The sequence below is a fragment of the Cheilinus undulatus genome, linkage group 18, assembly GCF_018320785.1.
Source record: "Cheilinus undulatus linkage group 18, ASM1832078v1, whole genome shotgun sequence".
Taxonomy (NCBI): domain Eukaryota; kingdom Metazoa; phylum Chordata; class Actinopteri; order Labriformes; family Labridae; genus Cheilinus; species Cheilinus undulatus.
Genome location: NC_054882.1, coordinates 5,684,067 through 5,705,298, shown reverse-complemented (window position 1 = coordinate 5,705,298; position 21,232 = coordinate 5,684,067). Strand labels below are relative to the sequence as shown.

General features: G+C 38.5%; 1 protein-coding gene across 2 annotated transcripts; it reads right to left on the bottom strand.

Annotated features, from left to right (window-relative positions):
- Positions 1-1,686: 1,686 nt before the first annotated feature.
- On the bottom strand, positions 1,687-19,807 carry capn3a (calpain 3a, (p94)). 2 transcript variants are annotated; one of them, XM_041812708.1, is made up of 18 exons: positions 19,702-19,807; positions 18,993-19,161; positions 18,228-18,311; positions 17,693-17,787; positions 17,460-17,537; positions 16,850-17,010; positions 14,601-14,770; positions 14,437-14,448; positions 14,110-14,318; positions 11,349-11,385; positions 10,901-10,978; positions 9,776-9,833; positions 7,745-7,818; positions 7,279-7,347; positions 6,890-6,968; positions 6,565-6,681; positions 3,211-3,269; positions 1,687-2,796 (listed from the first exon to the last, which is right to left on the bottom strand). In XM_041812708.1, exons 2-18 carry the CDS (start codon positions 19,110-19,112, stop codon positions 2,770-2,772), a joined length of 1,527 nt encoding a protein of 508 aa, XP_041668642.1. In that variant the 5' UTR covers positions 19,113-19,161; positions 19,702-19,807; the 3' UTR covers positions 1,687-2,769. The 2 variants fall into 2 exon arrangements, with proteins under 2 accessions (XP_041668642.1, XP_041668641.1); XM_041812707.1 differs by having other exon boundaries at positions 6,565-6,705; positions 7,754-7,818.
- Positions 19,808-21,232: the final 1,425 nt, after the last annotated feature.

The following is a 21,232-nucleotide window of genomic DNA, read 5'->3' as shown; positions in this document are numbered from 1 at the left end:
AGGGGAAAATTAAGACCTTAAATTTCAGCAGATCAACCAAACAGTAAAATAATATTTAAGGTAACAGGCACTTAATGACAATGGTTTATGTTTTATAGCTCTACAAATACAGAATATATCAAGAAGATGTGACAACTTTAAACAGAAAACGCTAGAAGCATTTTTATTGTAGGATGCAAAGTGAGCTTTCTTTGAGCATTTTAAGACTATAAGAAAAAGAACCTGATAATAAAAATCAGTATTTTATGTTTATTGTATGACAGGCCACTTTATTATGAACCACCGGGCTAAATCTCAGTCATGAAAACATCTTTAAGTTGATAAAATAAAGCTTTAAAATCATGAAAAATGAGGCAGTAAAATCCGCTCTAAGTTCTAAGTTGTTGTGGGCGTGTAAGTTGAATGAGCTGAGGTCACGCCCACTCAGGAGAAATAGGATCCACTCACGTTTAAAAAAAAAAAAAAAAAAAAACTTTAGATCAGAGCGCAGCTGCTTGACTGTGCCAGAGCAGAGACAGCCATTGGGTATTAAATTTACTGTTTTCTGGTACAAATCTCTCTGTTGTGGCAAATCAATCAGCCCTAATTAAAACAAAATCTGAACAGCCTCTTTCTTTTTATTTACCAGGTTTAAATGCTGATTTCAGACACCTATAGTCTCATTTTCTAATTTGAAAGCATTGGTGTGTCAATGAATAATCACTTTACTGTTGCAGCTTATCATCGTTCACAATAACTGTATTCATTTTAATTATTTTCTCCTGAAGTCTGGGAAGAATCCAGGTCAGATCTGGCGGATTTGCAAAAATTGAACTTTTGATTTAATCTAAATATAAAAAAAACCAGAAACAAAAAGAGCCTCCAACCACTTTAGATAAACAGACTACAAAGACAAAATAAAAGCTACAACTATAAGACCATATAGTCTTGCATTTAAGATTTTCAATACTTTTAAAAGCCTTAATTTGGCTAAATTGATCTATCAACTTTTACTTGTTTTTAAGACCCACGAAAACCTGAAATAGTCTGGTGATGTCGATTAACCGTCTAATTTTATATAGAAAAGACCAAAACAACTGTCAAGTCCATCTGTATTTATCACATTTGGTTAAAAAATAACCAAACAGAAGTGAAGTGAACTCATCCGATGCTTTTTTGATTTTTCATTTTATGCAAGATAATATGAAACTTGAGAGCTGTGCTGTGCAAATTTGTTTCATTAAAAATCTTTGGACTTCCTATTTTGTTGAATAATTCTAATATGAAAACAAAACTTTTTTTTCTTTAAAACAGAATAAAGAAAAATTAGGAAAAAAAATTAAAAAGATAAACAATAAATAGAAAAAGAATAATAGTACATGACTTGATTCCATATTTAATATGACCTGCCTAGGTTGAGAGCATGTTTTTTTCTGTTTTTTTTCCTCCATTTTTGATCAGTTATTGGAAAACGGCTTGTTTCTTTGTTTTTGATTTCTCATTGCAATTTAAAAATCCCCTTGCCAAAAAATTCACAGACTAATTCCCCTATTAGCAGCAGAACTAATGCTAGTAGAGGGAGGTTTTTATGTGGAAAAAAAAACATGTTTGAGCCCGTCAGTGAAACAGAAACTGAAGCAAGCTCCATCCCAGTGTGAACACAGAGCTGAGAACAACAAACTCAAGAGAGGGGTTGCTTTACTTTCTTTTTAAGAAGCCATTCTCCACAGTATATTTACACAGGCCATAGGGTGAATCTGACTTTCCCTGTATTAATATTCAGAATGTCACATTTGAGTTCTTTCAGGTTAAAACAAAAGTCACATTAAGTCTACTGGTAAAACAGTCACACCAACAACTACACATTTATTTATTTGGTTTAAATATTTAAAAATTCAGTACACTCATTTGACCAAAGTCTTAATAGGAAAAAAATCACAGAAAAGCTGCAGTCCAAGCCATTAGCCATATTCTTTAAATCCACATTTGAACCATGAACATCTGTGTTAAATAAAAACTCATCAGCTCCACAGTTCTGCTCTTGAATCCCATCCATCCACATGAAGAGCTGAAAGGCTAGGAGACTGGACTGTAGTCAGAGATAGTGTGAGGGATCATGGGAGTTTGAGTCCTGTTGGCTGGATCTTTGATGACTAAAAGACGCTTGAGTTCATGGAGGAAAGTTGTGAATGACAAAAACTTCCAGTAGGATCATTAATGGACAAAAACTAGTGGTTAAAAACATGTCTGGGGATCAGGATACTCGCTTATGAGGCCTGGAAATCCCCATAAAAAAATATTATTAGTATTATCAGAACCAGAGCAGGAGTAAAGTTATTCACATGTTTATTCACTGTCCACCAGGGAGCCAAGATGGCTTAAATGAATACAGGAAAATGCCTTCTTGATAACCTTTCGGCACGTTTGATAACAGAAGAAAACATGAGGAGGTGGAGGAAGTCGAAGGAGCTCTGTGAGGTATTGTGACAGAAAAAAAGAGGTTCTGTGTGTTTGATGCCTGAGAAAAATACCCAACAAATCTTTAAAATAAAAAAAGGCAAATGACTTAAAATGAGGACTGAATAGAAGAAGAACGAGAGCAGAGAAAGAGATGAAATGGAAGAAGCTTGTTGAACATATTGGAGGAGAGAGAGAGCAGAGGGTTTGGGGAGATCTGAGGGTGAGGTGGATGAGAGCGAACGACGATGGGGCACACTGAATATCTGAGGTAAAGGCTGGCAGGTCTGATCCTCCTGTGGAGAGGAGCTCACCTGGGAGGAGATGGGACTTTTAGGCGTACATGGTCAACTGGAGCCACTGCGGACAAAGAGGAAGAGTCTTATTCAACAGGGATTCACCATCATAGCTTTTATTCAGACCAAGTTCTTTTTATCGACAGAGAGCACCAATATGAATACTTCACAGTACAATTACAGATCTTAACATTATTTTGAATGTTTTACTTTCATCAGATATCATCTTAATAATGAATCTGTGTGTAGTTTGCAGTCTGCTCTACTTTTGTCATCCTCAAGTATGTCAAAATATCACTAAACAGCACACATTCCTTTCACTTTGTCTTGCTGCTCAAATATTGATAGGTTAACATCGTGTACAGTGATCTTCCTGAAATTTACTTGCGAATAAATACAAGTACTCGGGCTTGGCATCGGCACCGTGTGCAGCCCTAATATTCAGGATTTTTAAAAGCAAAGTGGTAGTGTTTCTTACCTCCAGGACACTGAGTCTGATCGTGCCATCTCCATCTTGGTCAAAGGCCTGGAACGCCCCTGGAGAAAGAAATCTCATCACAATGCATCCAAGACTAAACATAGAGAGATCTACTTCAAGGGGAAGTGGAAGGTACAATACAACTGAAGACAGCTGCCATAGAACCCAATATTTTAGGCCAACACAGTCATGACTGCCTCCTTTGTGGGTTATTTCATAAGAAAAGACATGACTGTTGCTTCTCAGACCTACTCATTGATATTTTGATACCTTGAAATGAGAAATAACAGAGGGTGACTGGATGCACATTCTGTCTGTCACATTCATTACAGGTAACCCAGAGTGACAAGTCTTATGTAGTAGGTGTGCACCGCTTCAGAGGAGTAAACCATGTAACTTGAGTTCATCAGGCAGCCGTTGTCATATGAGTACACTATCGGTGGAGCCAGTTAAGCCTGCCACACACATGAAGATTTTTAAAATCTTCACCTCTCTCTTTATCTTGCAAGGTCAATGTGACTTAAGGGCAGTGGTTCCTAAATGGTACGGCAACACTGGCAACAACTAAACATACTGTAACCAATGTCCTTACTGCATGCAAGCATCAGACAAAGCATTGCATCATGCAGCATTGCATGCTCACTGTTATCTGTAAAATATGCAATTCTTTGCCCTGTAAACTGACCGTTTTCCACATCTAAAAATATGAGATCTCATGCTTTTACTTAGAAAGTGGAGGATCTTGCTAATGGCTGTGAACACCATAGTTTTGTCTCTTTGCTAGCACAAGACAGACTATAACATCTCATAAATGGATATGAATAATATTCAGGCATCACAATCTCCACTTTGTAAAACAAGCTAACTAGTTTTTGGAGTGAAATAAGTGGAAGAAATTAAGAAAATCTTGTGCTAGGACACCCTTGGTGCCTTGTCATCCTCTGTGCTACCTCTTCCCTTGTTACTTGTCCATCTCAATGCAAGCAACAGGGAGGAAAACAGAAACAGGGTGACTGGGGATAAACCTGGCACCATAGAGCTGCAGGCTGTCAGGACACAACGGTTGGAAATTCTGTAACCAAACTGAATTTGGAGCTGGCGCTTACTCACACTGCATGCAGTTCGGACATGTTGTGACACCTGCAAAAGAGGCTATCTGCAAGGACATGAATATGGTGCACCATGAGACTTCAGTTTTAATTTTGGTGTGTGTTGGGAAAAAGAGTTTTTGAAACCAACAAATCTAACTTCATGCTTCCAATTTAGCAGCACACTCTATGGCACTGACATTTACCATCATGTTCATGGCTGTTTTTTTTTTCTTTCTACTTCCTCTTTCTGTACGACTGCCTGCCTATTAGCAATTCCTCCATGTCATTCACAGTTCTGCTTGTGTCTGCTAGGCTGTCCTCGGTGCTCACAACAGGATTTCTGGTCAAAAATACTGTACGTATTTAATGTTTACTATCTTGGGTCAGAGCACCTCTGATCGGGTCAAAGAGACAAAGTCACTTTTAACACCACACACTACAGGATAATCTAACAAAATAATCTCAAGGACCATCCGATAATCAGGCCGTTGCTGACTTTGTTCAGAAGGGAGGATTCAGCCATGCAATCAGCATGATGATCGTGAAGTGTGGTCTGCTGAAGTCGATTAAACTCTGGCTGAAGCTGACCAGAAGAGCAAAATCATCTTTTCCCCCAAGGAAAGCTTTCAGTTCAGCTCTTTGCTCTTCTTTTGATACAGGAAATCTGATACTCCTGATAGAACTGCCAAAATACAGTATCTGCATCCACTCTGATCTCTTTGCCAGCCACCATTGTTTACAGGTGTCCAACAGGTGTCCAACAGGGAACAAGTGTTTAAGTTTGAAGCTTTGCAAGATGGATCCATCTGATGACAGACGTGGAATCTGGCAAATCCATCAGCTTTGCAAGATTACATTAAATCTGCTAAACTAATAAAGCTGCACTGCCCTCCCTTAATACATATGAAACTGAGAAACAGGATCCCTCCAGAGTCAAGAGGCTAAAAACATTTTCTCTTCCTTTTTTGTGGGAAATGTGGTTATTGATACATCCAATATTAAACTAGTAAGGACTTATTTTTCTGTCCAATCAGATAAACCATACATTCACTAATGCATGCAGTTGTTTAACCAGCACCATGGAGGAAACAGGATTATTTTCCAGGTAGGATGAGTACATTGTCACACGAAGACACTGCACACAGGAGGGAAAAATTATTTGCTACTTAACTGTGCAAGCTTAAGTGCAAATAATGTCACATGCATAGACTGAATTTCAGAATGGAGAAATCCAAGAAATAGAGAACATCACAATTTCAAAAAAGACAATCAAACAGACATTTTAGGTGAAAGTGAAAAAAGATGTTTTATGGAAAGAAAAATACGAAATTTTTGAAGTTGTCTTTGACAGAAACACAGACTAAGAGAAGAAACGGTGAGAAGAGTATAAAATGAATGCGGTTTAATAGCCTGATTTATGCTTCTGTATCAAATGGATGCAGGAGCATCCATTAATGCTACTTTTCATTCTAAACAAAAAAAAAAGAAGATAAGGCAATAAAGTCCACATATGTGTACAAGGTGGTAATGTAAATAATGCATGGTCCAAAAAGTGCTTCACAAATTCCTACACCAACTAAAGAAACAAAAACAAAAGATAATCCATAAATAATAATGCTTAAAGTGCACAAATGTCACATTTACAACAATATCTATAGGGTTGTTTATATAAAGCATGATCTATACTTCTGAGTCAAATCAATGCCATAGCATTTGCTGAGGGTCCGGGTAGACCTGAACCCATGCAGAGGCCTGCACACAGCCAACGTGCATGCAACTACTGGTAGTGAATGGCACAGATTAAGCTCTGATTGGTCAACAGAGTACTATTAGGTGACTGCCAGTCTCTCAGTAATGACTACAGGCATACTGAGTTTACTCTAGAGTGACAAAAAAGGCTGCAGACAGCGATACAACTAGTCAGATCTACTTGCTGGTAACCAATGTACATTTCCTCATCTACGTCATCCACGAGTCATCAGCTAATAAATCAGTATTTATAAGCTCCAACTAATAAACATAATACACTCTGATTCAGTTGGCATGTTTTCCAGACAAACAAGAGTTATGTGGCGACAGGACAGGGCACTGGTATAATAATTACACTACCATGCAGCGTTGGTGCAGAGCATTGCCGTATGCAGTGCTAATGATGGTACAGACTTGATGCAGAAGTATAAACCAGGCTTATTAGATGGTCATCACACCTCCGTTCACATGTTTTAGTGACATTAGTGTTCACACGTGTCAAGCATTGACTTACTGAACATGGCTTCGAGCCGAACCAGACAGCTGATGAAACTGTCAAAGTCGATGTTCATGCTCTCGTTGGCATAGCGCATGGTGATGATGTCGTACAGCTGGTTGTTGAGACGGAAGCCTGAGCGGGACATAAGACACATGACTGTACAGTGACAAGAACATTTAGAGGATGAGTTCAAGCAGTCAGTTCAACTGTGGCACACACAAAAAGAATCTAAAGGCTCAAACAGCATGCAAACATCAGCCAAAAATCACATCTTAAAATGTAGAAAATTAAAAAAATGAATAAAATTAAAGATTATGTGAATTTTTGTCAGAGTTATCACCTGCATCGTTGACAGCATTCCTCATCTCATAACTGTTGATGGTACCGGACTGGTCGGCATTGTAGTGCTTAAAGATTCCCTGAAAGACAGACAGTCTGAGTTTGATGCAACAATGAAAGAGGGACTCAGATTTCTATTTGAAGGGAAGGTATGACTCTCAAAGATCTGCATCTTCTTTTCAATCACTCCCCAAAGGTCTATCTCATCCTATCTTTTCTTATCTTAACCACTGAGCTACATGTTTACCTGAAAACTGTGCTTCAGAAAATAGAAATATTAGTTATGATTCATTACCCTACCCTAGTTGTAAGGGAATGATGGCAGGCAAAGAGAAACTGTAAGTCAATAAATGGTTGACAGTGTGAAGTGTCAATGAGAAGTGAACCCACCTGCCACTGTTTGATTTTATTCCACAGATGTCTGAACTCCTGAAGATTGAGTCTACCTGTCCCATCCATCTGAGCACAAACAGTTAAGACCAAAAATCTGAAGACACACAACTCAGCATCCATTTCAAGAGAACAACGGACTTTCTGCTCCAAACCTAGACTTAAATTTAGGCGAAAAACATAATTTCATTGTGACAATAAAGACGAGCAAGTATCACTGGCAGCCCTATAAAATGGGTCACAATAGTGGACTGGGTGCAGACTTTGGATGTTCCTCTTTTTTTCCGCAACTTTCCTAAATTTTCAGCGGAAAATACACATACAGCGGTGACGATCTAAAACTATCAGGGTTTCTATTTGGTGACATGAGGCCTCGGCCCTGTGAGCGTCCATCACAGACCCTCCCAGGGGTCTCGGCAGGTTGTGCCTCCTATAGAAAACACAGCCAGCCCGATGCACTCGATACAAAGGATACGTCCATCAGAGCAATCATGCTCCTGCAGCTCTCCAGGCTGAAGCCCTCTGTGTTCAGGTCCTTATCTGCACAGAGACACAGGAAAGAGTTATTCAAGCATCTCTAGAGTTAAGTTTTTCTGCTAGACTTCTAGTTTGATGTTTTTATTCAGTTTGTTGCAAATTATGGTAGACATGAGGCTCTATTTAATAATAGTTTGGGGATAGAGATGAAAGATTGTTTTGTCTCTTAATGTTTTGTAATTTAGGACCTGATCATTAAGAATTAGAATTACACATATATTTATGCAACTCACTTTTACTCACTGAAAATTCATATCAAATTTCTTGTACAGTTCATTCCCTTTCAGAAACATTATCTTGAAATTTTTGTTGTGTAGGGGGGTGGGGGGAATTTAATACAAATACAAAAAACAAAGACACACTTTAATTTACTTAAAACTGTATACTTCAGCCGTTACTGTAAAATATATATATATAACTAGTTCAATCTGAGATAAAACCGTAGACATTAAGGGGATATTTCAATGTTTTTGAAGTGGAGTCATATGAATTTCGTAGCAGTAGTAGTGGCATTAGCCTTTAGTGATTTCAGTGAGCATTGCTCCTTTAAGAAGGACTTACTGGTTGTACCAGCTAGGAAGCTTGGCTATGCAGTGTAACAGATGGGTACATTTTCTCCCCTGAATTTAGTTTTTTGGTGAGTTTTTGGTAAAAATGGGCCACAAAATATTGCTGACTCAAACATATAGACTATTGAAAAAATGCAATGCAAGAGCATGAACCGGTAGCCAAAGCCTGCATTGCAAATTAGTGACAAAAACACAGAGGCCTCCTGGGTATGTATTAAAATGCTTCAAAAGTTTTCAATAGTGCATCGTTTGAGCCAACATTGTTTTGTGGCCCATTTTTACAAAAAACTCACTAAACTCCATGGAGAAACTGTACCCTTCTGTTGTGCTATAGAGCCTAGCTTCCTGACCGATATTCACAGTCCTTCTTAAAGGTGCAATGTTCACTGAAATCTAACCTTGCAAACCAGATGGATATGCCTGTTTCCGTGTTTCTTACTGGCAAATCCATCTTGCAAAGCTCCCATCTGAACCGTTTGGGCTCGGTTAGAAAGTGACAGGACCAATCAGCATCGAGGGGCAGTACTTTCGGGCGTGGCGGAGTTGTGACGTAAGCAAGCAGCGAGAAGAGGCCGGTGCAGTTATGGCGCGTGAATGCTGCTAATGCACCAGTTTTTATCAGAACTTGACAACATTTCTTCATTAAAGAAGAACAAAGAACAGCAGTCAGTTGTTTTCGACAAAAGTCGTGGACTGACATGTCTACAGTCGCCATGGTTCACGTTATGAAGTTCTCTATAGAGTTTACTACTCGGTAGCAGCGCACCTCGGTTTGGAGCCACAACGTCATGTGTTTTGGTGCTCTGATTGGCCCGTAAAGTGTGACAGACAGAACATTCATCCAATCACCCTGAGTTTTTTTCAAAGGTGCTGCCCTTTCCCAAACACCATCTATGGAAGGTTTACCAGATGGATGTGTGAAACACAGGTTAACTGGATCACTTTCAAAGCTAACGCCACTTCTACTGCTAGGTACCTCGTACAACTCTGCCAAAAAATACTGAAATATCCCTTTAAGTCAGTCATGCTGAAATTAAAGTAATTTGTAAAAAAAAATTGCACATGGTGCTTTGTGCACCATGTGCAAATTTTGCTTAAACCATCTCCAGGGAAAGAGGTACTCCCCAGCGTCTGGCATTGTCATTGTTTAAATCATTGGCCGGAAACTTTGGTAACCCCTGACCTTCTGGCTGAGAATGTCATTTCAAAATTACTAAAACAGTTCAGCTGTGCTCTACTGTAGTTTACAAACAGCTGTATAATTATATATTCACTTTTTGCAAACTGCAGTTCCTCATATTTTAAAACAAAGAGAGAGCACATCTTGAAACTGTGAGAAACAGCAATGATTTAATAAAAGAGAGAAGTGAAACTGAACTTGGTAGACTTACGTTTGGTGATAACTCTGTTGAGAACATTTTTCAGTTCATTGGCTGTGATTTCCATCTCCTGAGAGTGGGTAAAAGAAAACAGAAAAAAACAGGAGGGGAGAATTTAAAAATGGGCTTACATCACAACTCTCTACATGTATACCCATCACAGTAAAGTTGTTTTTTTCTACACTGATTGTGAAAATCAGCTTAAATGCTTATTTTGCCAAAGGCTGATATCAGTGTTTTTATCATCACCACTTTGCATTTGTTCTGACATCAGGGTTCCTACATACTTTTAAAAATCAGACCTGAACTGAGAAAATGAAAACTACTTTTTGCATGGTAAACTGTAAAAAATGAAAGGCATGAGATTGCTTGGTACACTAAACCAGGGCTGAATTTTTTTAATATGAAATGTGAAATGTTTTAAGGCAAAATAAATTTCTTGGTGATAAACGCCCAAGTTTGATGATTTCAGGCACAATTAATGCCTTTATTTCATCAATAAGTTGCATGATAATATTTATCAAAACATATTTTTCAGGTGTGCTGAGCTGATTCTAAACAGTTTCACTATTAAAAAACAGAATAGTGCCTTTAAGCAGGGAAGACCTGCTGAAATAAGAGTGGGCTACAAGGATTTTTAAGCTAGCAACCTGATAGCCCTGATGTTAGAGCAGTGGACCAGTGTGTCACAACAGTACCAAGTTTGTTAAATCACAGTGAGACAGAGAAAATCAGAGCAGGGTCCGGGGTCCAGGAAATTTTGAAACATCCAACACTAAATCCTGGTGAATATTCATGCAACACTTGGTAGAGGAAGATGGTTAAAATCATATAAGGTTGGCTAGAAAACAAAGACTGGATAAAGGCAAGTCTTAGTCAATGTGCCTTCTAAACTGGTAAAAATCCAGCTTTTTATGGCCTTAAAGTTTAAATGTGTAATTTAAGACTTTTCAAGGATCTGCAGGAGCCCTGCAACTGGAAAACAGATGAGAGCTTGTCCAACTGGTGACTTCTCCTGCCCAGAGAAAATGTCTTTCTAGATTGAGCAATGACCAACAACCAGAAAACAAAATGCTTATTTATCTAAGATCTGCAAGTAAAGCTTAAGCAGGTTTTCCTGATGTCTGGTGTACTTACTTCACCGGCTATTTCCTGAAAAATCGTCCTGAACTGCTGGTCCTCCTCGCTTTCTTCCCCCGCTGAGGCCGGTGCCGGCTGAGACGTCACAGAGCCACAAAAGAGAAAGAAACAGAGAGACACAAGCGAGGATATATGAGAGGAAAAATGTGGATACCAATCCACCAATACAGTGAAAAGGAAAGAAAACCATGTGTTCTAGTTATGCTATCATGCAGTGTTAGGATTGCAACATGGTGAACGTGCTGATGCTGTAGCGTAAATGTATCAGTAGGAACGGGACTTTGAATTACATTAAGGTCTAAACTACACATATCAGATTCATAGTGGGGGTATACAGCTATAAAATGATGCCATTCAGTATATCTGCTTGAAATGTAATATGGAAATACTTGGAAAGGAGATGAGGAGAGAAGTCCTTTATATTTTGTGTCTGAATGTCACTTACCACTGGATGATCGGCCTCGATCCTGTTCTCTATCTCCCTGGATGAAGATGAATAAACAGCAGTCACCATGGTGACAACAACATCTCATCTGGACCACTATTCTTTGTGACTATTCTCCTTACATATTTACATAAACACTTACAGGCCTTTAAAGAACAGAGAACAGTATCATATCATGTTATCAGTTCTAAAGGTTACAGTCCTGTACTCACTCAGGACTAAAAACAACAAATGAATCCTGATGAAGCTGTGAAGAGAACCTGTTAGTTCAGAACCACCTGCTGCTTCTTCCACACAAGACTCTTCCTCTTGATTTTTCATATAGTGAGTATTTTCTGTTGTAGGAGGCATATTCGTCTTGATTTTAGACTTTTTACAAAAATAAACTAAATTTAAGCTTGTATCTAAACTTTGAGCTTGGCTTTAATCGGAATTTCAATTAGCTTTAAGCTATTTATCCATCCCACAGCTTGATTCTCATCCAGGTCCTCATCCATCCATCAGAGAAGGTAGCCTGGCTCTGTGTGGTCCTCCGGGGCAGCAGGTGGGGGTGTTGGAGGATGGGGAGGGGGTGGATGTATGTTGAGTATTGAATACTTTGAAAGTTTACCAGAGAATGCCCAAATCTGAAGTCGCTTGTCCTAAAAAAGATTCCATAACAGCTTCGAACTGGGGCCGATTTCTTCCAGTTCTACAAATCAAATCGCCGTTAAAATTGTTTGTTCTTGCTGATTTAAGTCCCACCCACCAAGACACCCAACAAAAACCCATCCAACATCAACAAACACACAAACCTGCACTGTTAACATGCACATGGACCGTGGACAAAAGAAAAACTGCTCTCAGCATTATCCTTGAATAATGCTAATTTAAAATAATGCTGCTATAAACACTGACAAGTAGGGCTGGTTATAAGAAATGTTTTTTTGGTAGAAGCTCTAAATGAGAAAAGGTTAAAAATGTATAGTGTATAACATGTTTTACATACAGTATGTAATTATCTTCAAATAAACAGTGTGTAAAACTCATGTACATCTTTTTGTTCATGTGCTGTCTAAGAAAATTACTTTAAGAATCAGTCAACTAATCAATAACTTCATGAGTAAAAACTTGGATTTATTTGGGCATTCAGATACCAAGTGGTAATCCTTAATGCTTTGTGTGGAGGAACCTCAGTGCATGCTGAAAACAGTTTCATTTATGATAGCTGCATATGCATACTGAAGAGGGGCTCTGGCAGCTCTCATCCTGATCGGATTGGTTGTGTAGGTGCTACACATACAGGCAAGCATTAAAGACCACCCCATCACCTGACATGATCTGCTGTACTCATTAATAAAACTGTGTTAGTTCATGTAGGACACAATAGTCATACGCCCAGCCATGATTGGCTGATGGCCAGCAGATCCCAATTATTATTAAACACAGCGATCCATTTAAATATGATGCCCTCACTTATCCCTGCTTGCATTAAAGCTGATGCACCATGCTGCTGCAGCTGGCAAAGCGTAACCTCCTCCACCCCAGCCTCCTCCTTTATAGCATAAAGCTTGTTGTACTCTCATATTTAGATTCATGCTGCTATGGATTAATTGCAAGTCAAATCATTCCTAGAGCCTTCTCCTCCAAGTAAAACTGTATATCCAATTTGCAATAAAATGGTTAAATGTATGACAAGAGCATTCCTGACTGAAGTAAACACAAAGCATGGCTTCATTTATGTGCATCAAGCCCTGCTCAGATTGAAGGGAATTGCAGCTCCTTTAAAGGAGTTCCAGACTTACTGTTGCAGCTCAGTTATAAGAGACCATCTCAGCTTCAAAACCGCTCCTCATTTAATACCATTTAGCATTTTCTATGTCTTAAAACAACAACCAAAACAGATAAAAAGGAAGGTGTCTCACAGAGGAGAGCTGGCTCCTTTTGTTAGTGCCAGCTCTTACAGCTGGTTTGTCCACGAAGGATGCATCACAACTCCCTTATCACTTGGCATTTGAACTGAAATGACATTCCAATCCAACCACAAGAATTATTTCCTAATAGAATATTGCTATTCTATTTTAAAGTACATTTTTGACAAAATGAGGGAGAAAAGCGGTTAAAGAGACACCACAAGCCTCTTTGTTCAGCATGCGGGGATACCAAACCACTGTAAGAGAGACCCAGAAATGATGTAGGGCTGTTGTTTGGTTAAGAGGTGGGCTAGTAAGTTCTGATATCAGTTTGCCACTGAAGACAAATTGCTAATGCAGAGTAGGAACCTAAGTGATATACTGCAGTCACTTGGTATTCGAATGCCCAAAACACAGTGCTAATGCAAAATGTAAACAGGGCCTTAGATGCCAGTAGAACTTCAATTACCAATCAAAATGCTAGCTAAGTTATTAAAAGCATTGCACAAGTTGTTGGGTGTAAATAATAAATCCATATGTTGTTCTTCTGAAAAATACTTTCTCTTGATCTCAAAGTGAATCCAAATTATTTTTCCCATTTTATACCTCTCTGCATCCCTTTACATCTAAAGAAAGAGTACTAGCACTACCAACCATTGAACTGGTTGAGCTTTATCTCTTTTTGTCACATTTTTGTCTTGCATTATAAAGCCCAGCCCTACAAAACTGAAACTATTATCATTGATTTTAAATAATAGTGTAATCAGATACATTTTCAGCTGTGATAACACTATTCTAACAAGTACAAAACCTCACCCAAACCCACCCCTTTTCTCACCCAGACCCCCTGACCGCCCTCACCCACTCACTCTGAGGTGTTCCTCTTTTCAGAGAAGACTCGCAGGATGAACTCGCCCTCCTGGTGCGGCTCGTATGTGGAGGGGATGATGACGTACTCTCCTGGAGTCAGACGGAAGCGCTGGGTCACCTCACGCAGGTTGATGTAGGACTTACAGCGGGCTTTAGAGGAGTTGAACAAGAAGAAGTCCTTCTGCATGTGCTGCTTGTTTCCATGCATCTAAAGGAGACATGCAGAAATCACTTGGTGACAATAAAGGTTAAAGAATGGAAAAAGTAAAAGGAAGTAAATAACTTGCAAACTGCAGCTCCACAGTTGTAGTTTAGACTTTTCTTACCTCCCTTGGCACCTGCAGAGATTTGAAGACAGTGTTTGTGTCATTACAGGTTTCAACATTTAAAAACAAAAGATTTTTTTCTTTAAGATTAAGATTAAAAACGAGCAGTATATTCTACATGTTGCAGGTTCCTTGCAAACACTTCAATAGTGTGAAATATTGACCTCATAAATGGCGAATCCTATGGTGAAGAGGTTGGCTCCCATCTTTCGCTCTTTCCTCCTGTTTTTCTGCATCAGAGCAACGACGAAGGTGCAGCCCACCTCGTTATCCTCGGGATCGTCGTCTTCCTCCAGGAGACGCAGGCGGTACTGAGGGTTTGTCCAGAACGTGTCTGCACGACATGTAGACCGCATTTACATGTCTAATGGAATATCACAGCAGTTTTTGGAAATATGTGATTCCCAGCAGACTTGTTTTTTTTTCAAGCATGATAGAATTTCTAAAGGAATGGTTCATTGCAAGTGTAAAACTCCATAAAACATATCCATGAGTTCAAAATAAGACTCCTTCCATAAAAACAGAGTCAGGGAGGCTGAGTTGAAACTAAACATTTGTGACAAGACTGGTGAGTTGAAACAGGCCGCTCTTAAAAATGTCTCTCATAGTCACTCAGTTGAAAGTGATTTAATTATTTTGTCCTTACATAATTACAGACCTTTTTAAAGACCTTTGTTGGACCTTTGAAGAGTTTAAGACACTTTAATTTTTAACTGGTAGCAATAGCAACAGCTACTGTGTATATATAAATATATAAACTGAATGTAACATTGCACAACCGAACTGAAAAGCCTTAGTTTGTGATTTCACCTTATTGTGGAATTATTCAAATTTTAGGTGGGAAAGCAGAAGAAAATAAGTTGTAATATACAAGGTCACTGATGGGGGTATCTGTTAGATAGCTCCCTGACTCCATCATAGAGCAGCTGGCGGAACATAAGAAACATAAGAGTTCTTGAAAAACTGCACAGGGTTTCAAAGTTTACAAAAGTCTTAAAGACCCTGTAAAGTGAAATCCAAAGTTTTTGTCTTAACACGCAAGATATGTTGAATTATGGTTGCTGTAAACATGTGAAAACACTGAGATCTACATGTGACTGAATTCTGGATTTAGACCATTTCAAAGTTTTCTCTCTCCTGGCTTGGTTTAATGTGGGCAGGGCAAATATGTGGGCTGATGATGTCACAAGCCCACAGTAGGGAACGGCCCTGCCCCTAACACTACAGTATAAAATCACAGAGCGGTTCATCTCAGTACAGTCTGTTGTTAGCTGATGTCATTGCCTTTATTGAAAGTTAACAGTCAGTTAAACGCTGTTTTTCTGTTCATTGTGAGGTAAAGTTGCCAAATCTATCAGCCACAGTGGTCTGTGGATCATTTACAGTATCATAACAGACAGTTGAGCCAGAAAACGGACTTTGTCTCTTCTCTGGCACAGAGCCTGGCAGCTGCACTCTGATCATAAGGTCAACACTCAGATTGTGCACTTTTTTTTTTTATTTGAGAGGATTGTATTTCTCCTGAGTGGGCGTGGCTTCAGCTCATTCAACAGATACGCCCACACCATCCTGGAGCAGATTTTACTGCCTCATTTTTCATGATTTTGAAGCTTAAAACTTATAAGCTTATAAACTTACAGATGTTTTATTTGACTAAAATTTGACCTAGGGATTCATAACACTGTGACCTGTCATACAACAAACCTAGACACAGATTGTTTTTTCACTTTACAGGGTCTTTAATTTCTCAGCCTAAAATGCAAATAAAGACATGAAATCAAGGCATGTGGACTGGTTTAACTGTTTATATCTGCCTTTTCCCCGAAGTTTATTAGTATTTCTAAAACCAGCAATCATTACCAACCTCCTTAAATATGTCCCTGGTCCACTGGGCCTTAACTAATGGATCCACATTCACATCATAACCTCGGTTATTTCATTTGTTTTTCTTTTCTAAAATATTACTGTAGCCACTGTCTTTGTCACTGCTCACCTTTAAAAACCTTGATATCCCTCAGCTTCTCTGTAAAAAGGCTAAGATCAAGATAATTTTGATCCCATCTGCCTTCCAGTGTACATTTTAGTTAAAAGCATTGCAGTTTGTTGGTCATGTCCTAAAAACACAAAGCTCCTCCTAGACCCACTGACATTACATCAGGTTTAAATGGGTTAGGGTTGCACTGACAGGGCAGCAACATAAATACCAGTAAGAGGGGCTTCAGATCCAGCCGAGTTCCACTAGAATCTCATGTGTAAATAAAACTAAGTATAAAAACCAAAATTAGCAGGACTTTAGGCTACAACCCTTTTTGGTAATATAAAAACTAAAAAATGGGCTATAAAGTTTTACACCTTTTGCAATAGACTTTCAAATATTTATTTTCTGAGAAGTGATAAACTAGTTTAAAGGTACCTGGGTAGTTCCTGCAGCCTCCAGCGGAGCAGCCTCTCACCCAGCGACCCTCGTTCACAGAAACCGTCCACTTATGAATCTTATCGTCCTCCAGAGCATCAGGGGTGAGGTTACAGATCTCAATCTTAGTGTAGTTCTTCTTAAAGTCCTCAAATGACATCCTGGGTGGCCACAGAACAGAGAAAGACATAATACGTCTACATCGGGCATCACATTATAGTTCCTGAATGTCTAAATACATTTGATAGACCTTAATCAATGGAAACAGTGTTGATAGTCTGTGGTGGTTCACTTTGAACCCCCAAAGCTGTTCCCATTAATGTGGTTGTTTAAGAGCTCTCTAAGACCTATATAGATATATGGGATGCAATTGTTTATCTTTTACTTTTTTCAACTTGAACGTACTTTAACAGTGCTGTTTTGTGCCCTGTTCACGTAAAAACATTGAATAAAAAAGCAAAGAAAAAGTTGTGTAACAGTTACATTCTGCACTTTGCTTTTACTTCCCCAAAAAGACTAAAAAGTCAACGGAGTCAGCAGATAAATATTGAATCATTGATAAAATTCACACTGAACAGTTGCAATAAAACTGTAGAAATATAAAACTCACCAGAACTCTCCGTCCTCAGCACTCTGATGCTGCAGCTTCTCTTTTTCAGTTTTAGAAAGTGAGGCCCACTCCTTGGAGCTGTCAGATAGAAGGTGTAAAGAAGTAAAAAATGTTACGATTAATTGAATGGAAATATCAAGATATTCCTTCACTGAACTTTACTAACTCCATTACAGAAAATCAGGGCTAAAAATAAATTGAATCATAAGTAAAGATGGTAAAAAACTTCTCACTTATCACTCCAGGGGCCGTTCCACTCGACCTGACCCCACGGGTTTCTGAGACGCACCAGTCGAACTTTAGATTCCTTGTGCTGAGACGGTTTACACTGCAGAAAAAAAAAACACAAGTTAAAAATTTGGAGGTTCCCACTTAAACTAAAGTTGTCCTGATTTCCAAGAATAAATAATTTTCAACACTATGTGTTTAAAACAGCATAACCACAGCTACATGGATGATCAATAGTATTGGGAAGAATTTAATCTGTAACAAACTTTAGATCTACAGTTGTATTTACAACTAAAATTACTAAAAAGATAGAGTACTGCATAATTTGCACAACTCAAGTAATCACTCAACAATGCATGCAACTAGTATCACATTTACGGTAGGTTTTCAAGTTTGATATCAGGGCAACCCTGGTTTAATAAATCCAAATGCTGTATTTTCATGTATTTTCATGTAATTACTCTACCTTCTATGTATTGTAACTTGGAAGGACCATGGGTCAGAAATAATGGTGTAATTATAAATAAGGGTCAGATTTACCTCTTCCACTGCTGTCACAGAATAGGCATGTCCCTTTACAAGTCCAGTCACTGTTCGGGTCTCAAAGCGAGCGGGAACCAGGGACTGAGGACGAACAAAACAGAATATAAACATGGAGGAGGAAAATGGGAGAAAAAAGAAGAGGGAACTATTGCAGACACATACAGATTTGTTTTAACATAAAAGGTTTTAAATGCAAATTGTTTTTCTGCTCAATATGGGATCACTTTAGGTGTGACTACAATCTCAAAATGTATTTGCAATTGTTGTTTTTTTAATGTCTGATAGAGGCTCTGCTCTGAGGCTCTGGGAACTGATGCAGATTTCTTTTAAAGTGAAGCCAATGATTAGTGTTAAACAACTTCCAAAAATCTTCATAAAATAATTACAAAAAACCCTTGTTTTCTGAAAAGAAATCATTTTAGTAGCAGATTTTATCTGCAAAGCCTGGGAGAAAAGACAGAATAGACATTGAGACATTGCTGTTTCAATATCATCCTCAATAAACCTCTACTGAATGAGGGAAAAGCTGCAAGATTAATCTTGAAATGAGAGTAAACACCTTTGCTGAGCCTGCCACTATAACCAAACTGCACTTTAAATTCAAATTACTTGACTGACTGGTGTTATTTGTATGCTGGGAATTTTACTGCTTTTTAAAATCATTTGAATTCCATTGTAAGAATAATTTTAGAAGGGATTTTTTTCAAACCAAACCTTGACTCACGTCCCCCTCAGTGTAAAGGAAACAAAAGTATGACTTACATCAATGGAGCAGCCCATCAGGGAGCCTCTCTCCAGAGCTTTCTTCATGATCTTGTAGAGCTCTTTAGGAGCTTCCTTCATCTCGTAGAACTCAGTGACTCCTCCGGTGAAATCCTCCATGGCCTCAGTGGTGTTTCCTCCCTTCAGGGCCTCGTAGGAGCCATGCAGCCTGAACAGGGAGTAGTCACATTAACATTTTTAAATCTTTTATGACAAATGAAAGTATCAGCTATATAAGTCAATATTTTTTTTGTGCAATACAAAGATGCTGTAGTTACATCAGTTATCTCTGCCAATGAGGGGAGATGATGAGGGTAACGAAGAACTACAGTCATGCCTCTGTCAACTTTTGGTGCATGAGCTACGGAAGAATCCACTTGATTTTGAACCAGATCCAACATACTAACAATCAATAATCTCGTCTTTGTGAACATACTATTCTGTCTTGATCCTAAGCTCATTGAGACGGTGCAGCACACTGCTCTCTCTCATTAGAAGTCAATATAAATCACAGTTCAACAATCAATAATAACCCATCCAGATCATCGAAAAGAGTCAATTTAGTCAGAAACAAAATCAGAGTTGTATCTAAATGTCTTTAAGCTCAGTTTCTCTAGGTAAACAAAACATCCAGAGAACATAAGACCCAGAAAATATTCCATAAAAAGCACATCCATCTCTTCGACTTATAAAAAACTTTGTTTCTCACTTGGCGTAGGCTTTCTCCAGCAGGGCGCTCCAGAACTCATTCCTCTCAGCGGACTTGGTGAACACTAGCTGGTTGTTGAAGGTTGGGATGCGGTCGTCAATGACAACATCGACCCAGTCACCATAACGCCAGAACTGAAAGGAAGAAGGAAGATAACAAATAAGATCTTTAGACTTCTTAAAAATGACTTTAATCAATGTTTTTTCTATTTTCTCTGACAGTATTTAAAGTTTTCTAAACCTTAACAAATCAGCATTATTCACCTTGTCTTTGTCAGTGAAACTGGCCAAAGTACTGAGAATTACTGAACACCTGAATCACACATATGAATTAGCATGGCACAGTTGATTTATCAGTTATTTTCACTTTGTAATCTTGTTCACAGGTTAGAAAAATAAACATGTGTATAGGTATTGCATGCAGTTCAGTTGTGCTTTTAATCTTGATTATCTCTCACCCCACTTATTCAAATTTAATGATATTAAAGGAGGAGTTTTTAGTTGGCTACAGAACAGACTGAAATGAAACCACTGCCATGGTGCTGAAGTGAGGCATACACTAACAAAACAGCCTTTATTTACCTTTTCCAACAAGATTCACACTAAAGGAAATGTTTGTTTAAATAAAGCAGGATGAGATTTTTTTTTTCATATTAGTTGTCAAAATGAACTGAAGTCTATGATAATGGAAAAATAAAACCACTTGTCTGGACAATTGTTTGTCCAGTGAGGTCGGAGGAGGTGATGGTTATAGCGCAGGGGAAAGTACAACAAACATGGCAGCATGGCAGTATGAAGGACATCAGGAATGCAAGCAGGGCACGAATGAGATGGACATGGCACGTGAGAGATTTGCAAGAAGTGCAACATGAAAATAAAATACTGCAGAAATATGACAAACATGAGGGCAAGACTGATGCTAAATCAGCTAAACAGTTAAAAAAAATGGTATAGATCGCAATATATTGCAGTATATAGTGTCACAATATTCACTGTATTGCAAAATGTTTAAAACTACAATAATATCGAATCATGGCCCAAGTATCGTGATGATATCGTATCGTGAGGCCACTAGTGATTCCCACCCATACCAACTAAGTTGGCAGGTAAATTGAAAAACCCCTCACTCACGCACTTTGTTTTTGGTGACACACATCTATTACAGTTTATTTCATTGAGATAACAAGGCATCATATTCCTTCAGATCAGGCCATCCCTTATATCCACCACTGCCAATTAAATAAATCAAGATTTGAAACAGAACAAAAACCCTTCTGTGAATACCAAATCTGCCTTATTCTACCATGAAAGTGTTTTTCTTTCACCTTTAACCTTGTTAGACTGTGGTGTAGATATATGGACTTCACCCACTTATTTTTCAGTCCCCATAGAGTATACTCACTTCAGATTTCCCTCTTCTAACAAGGCGAAAGAAGCACAAACGTAGTCTGAGTACACTGCTGCATTACTGTATGATGCATTACTCCAAACACTCATGCACATATAGATATCTCAACCCTTTATGGGCCAAA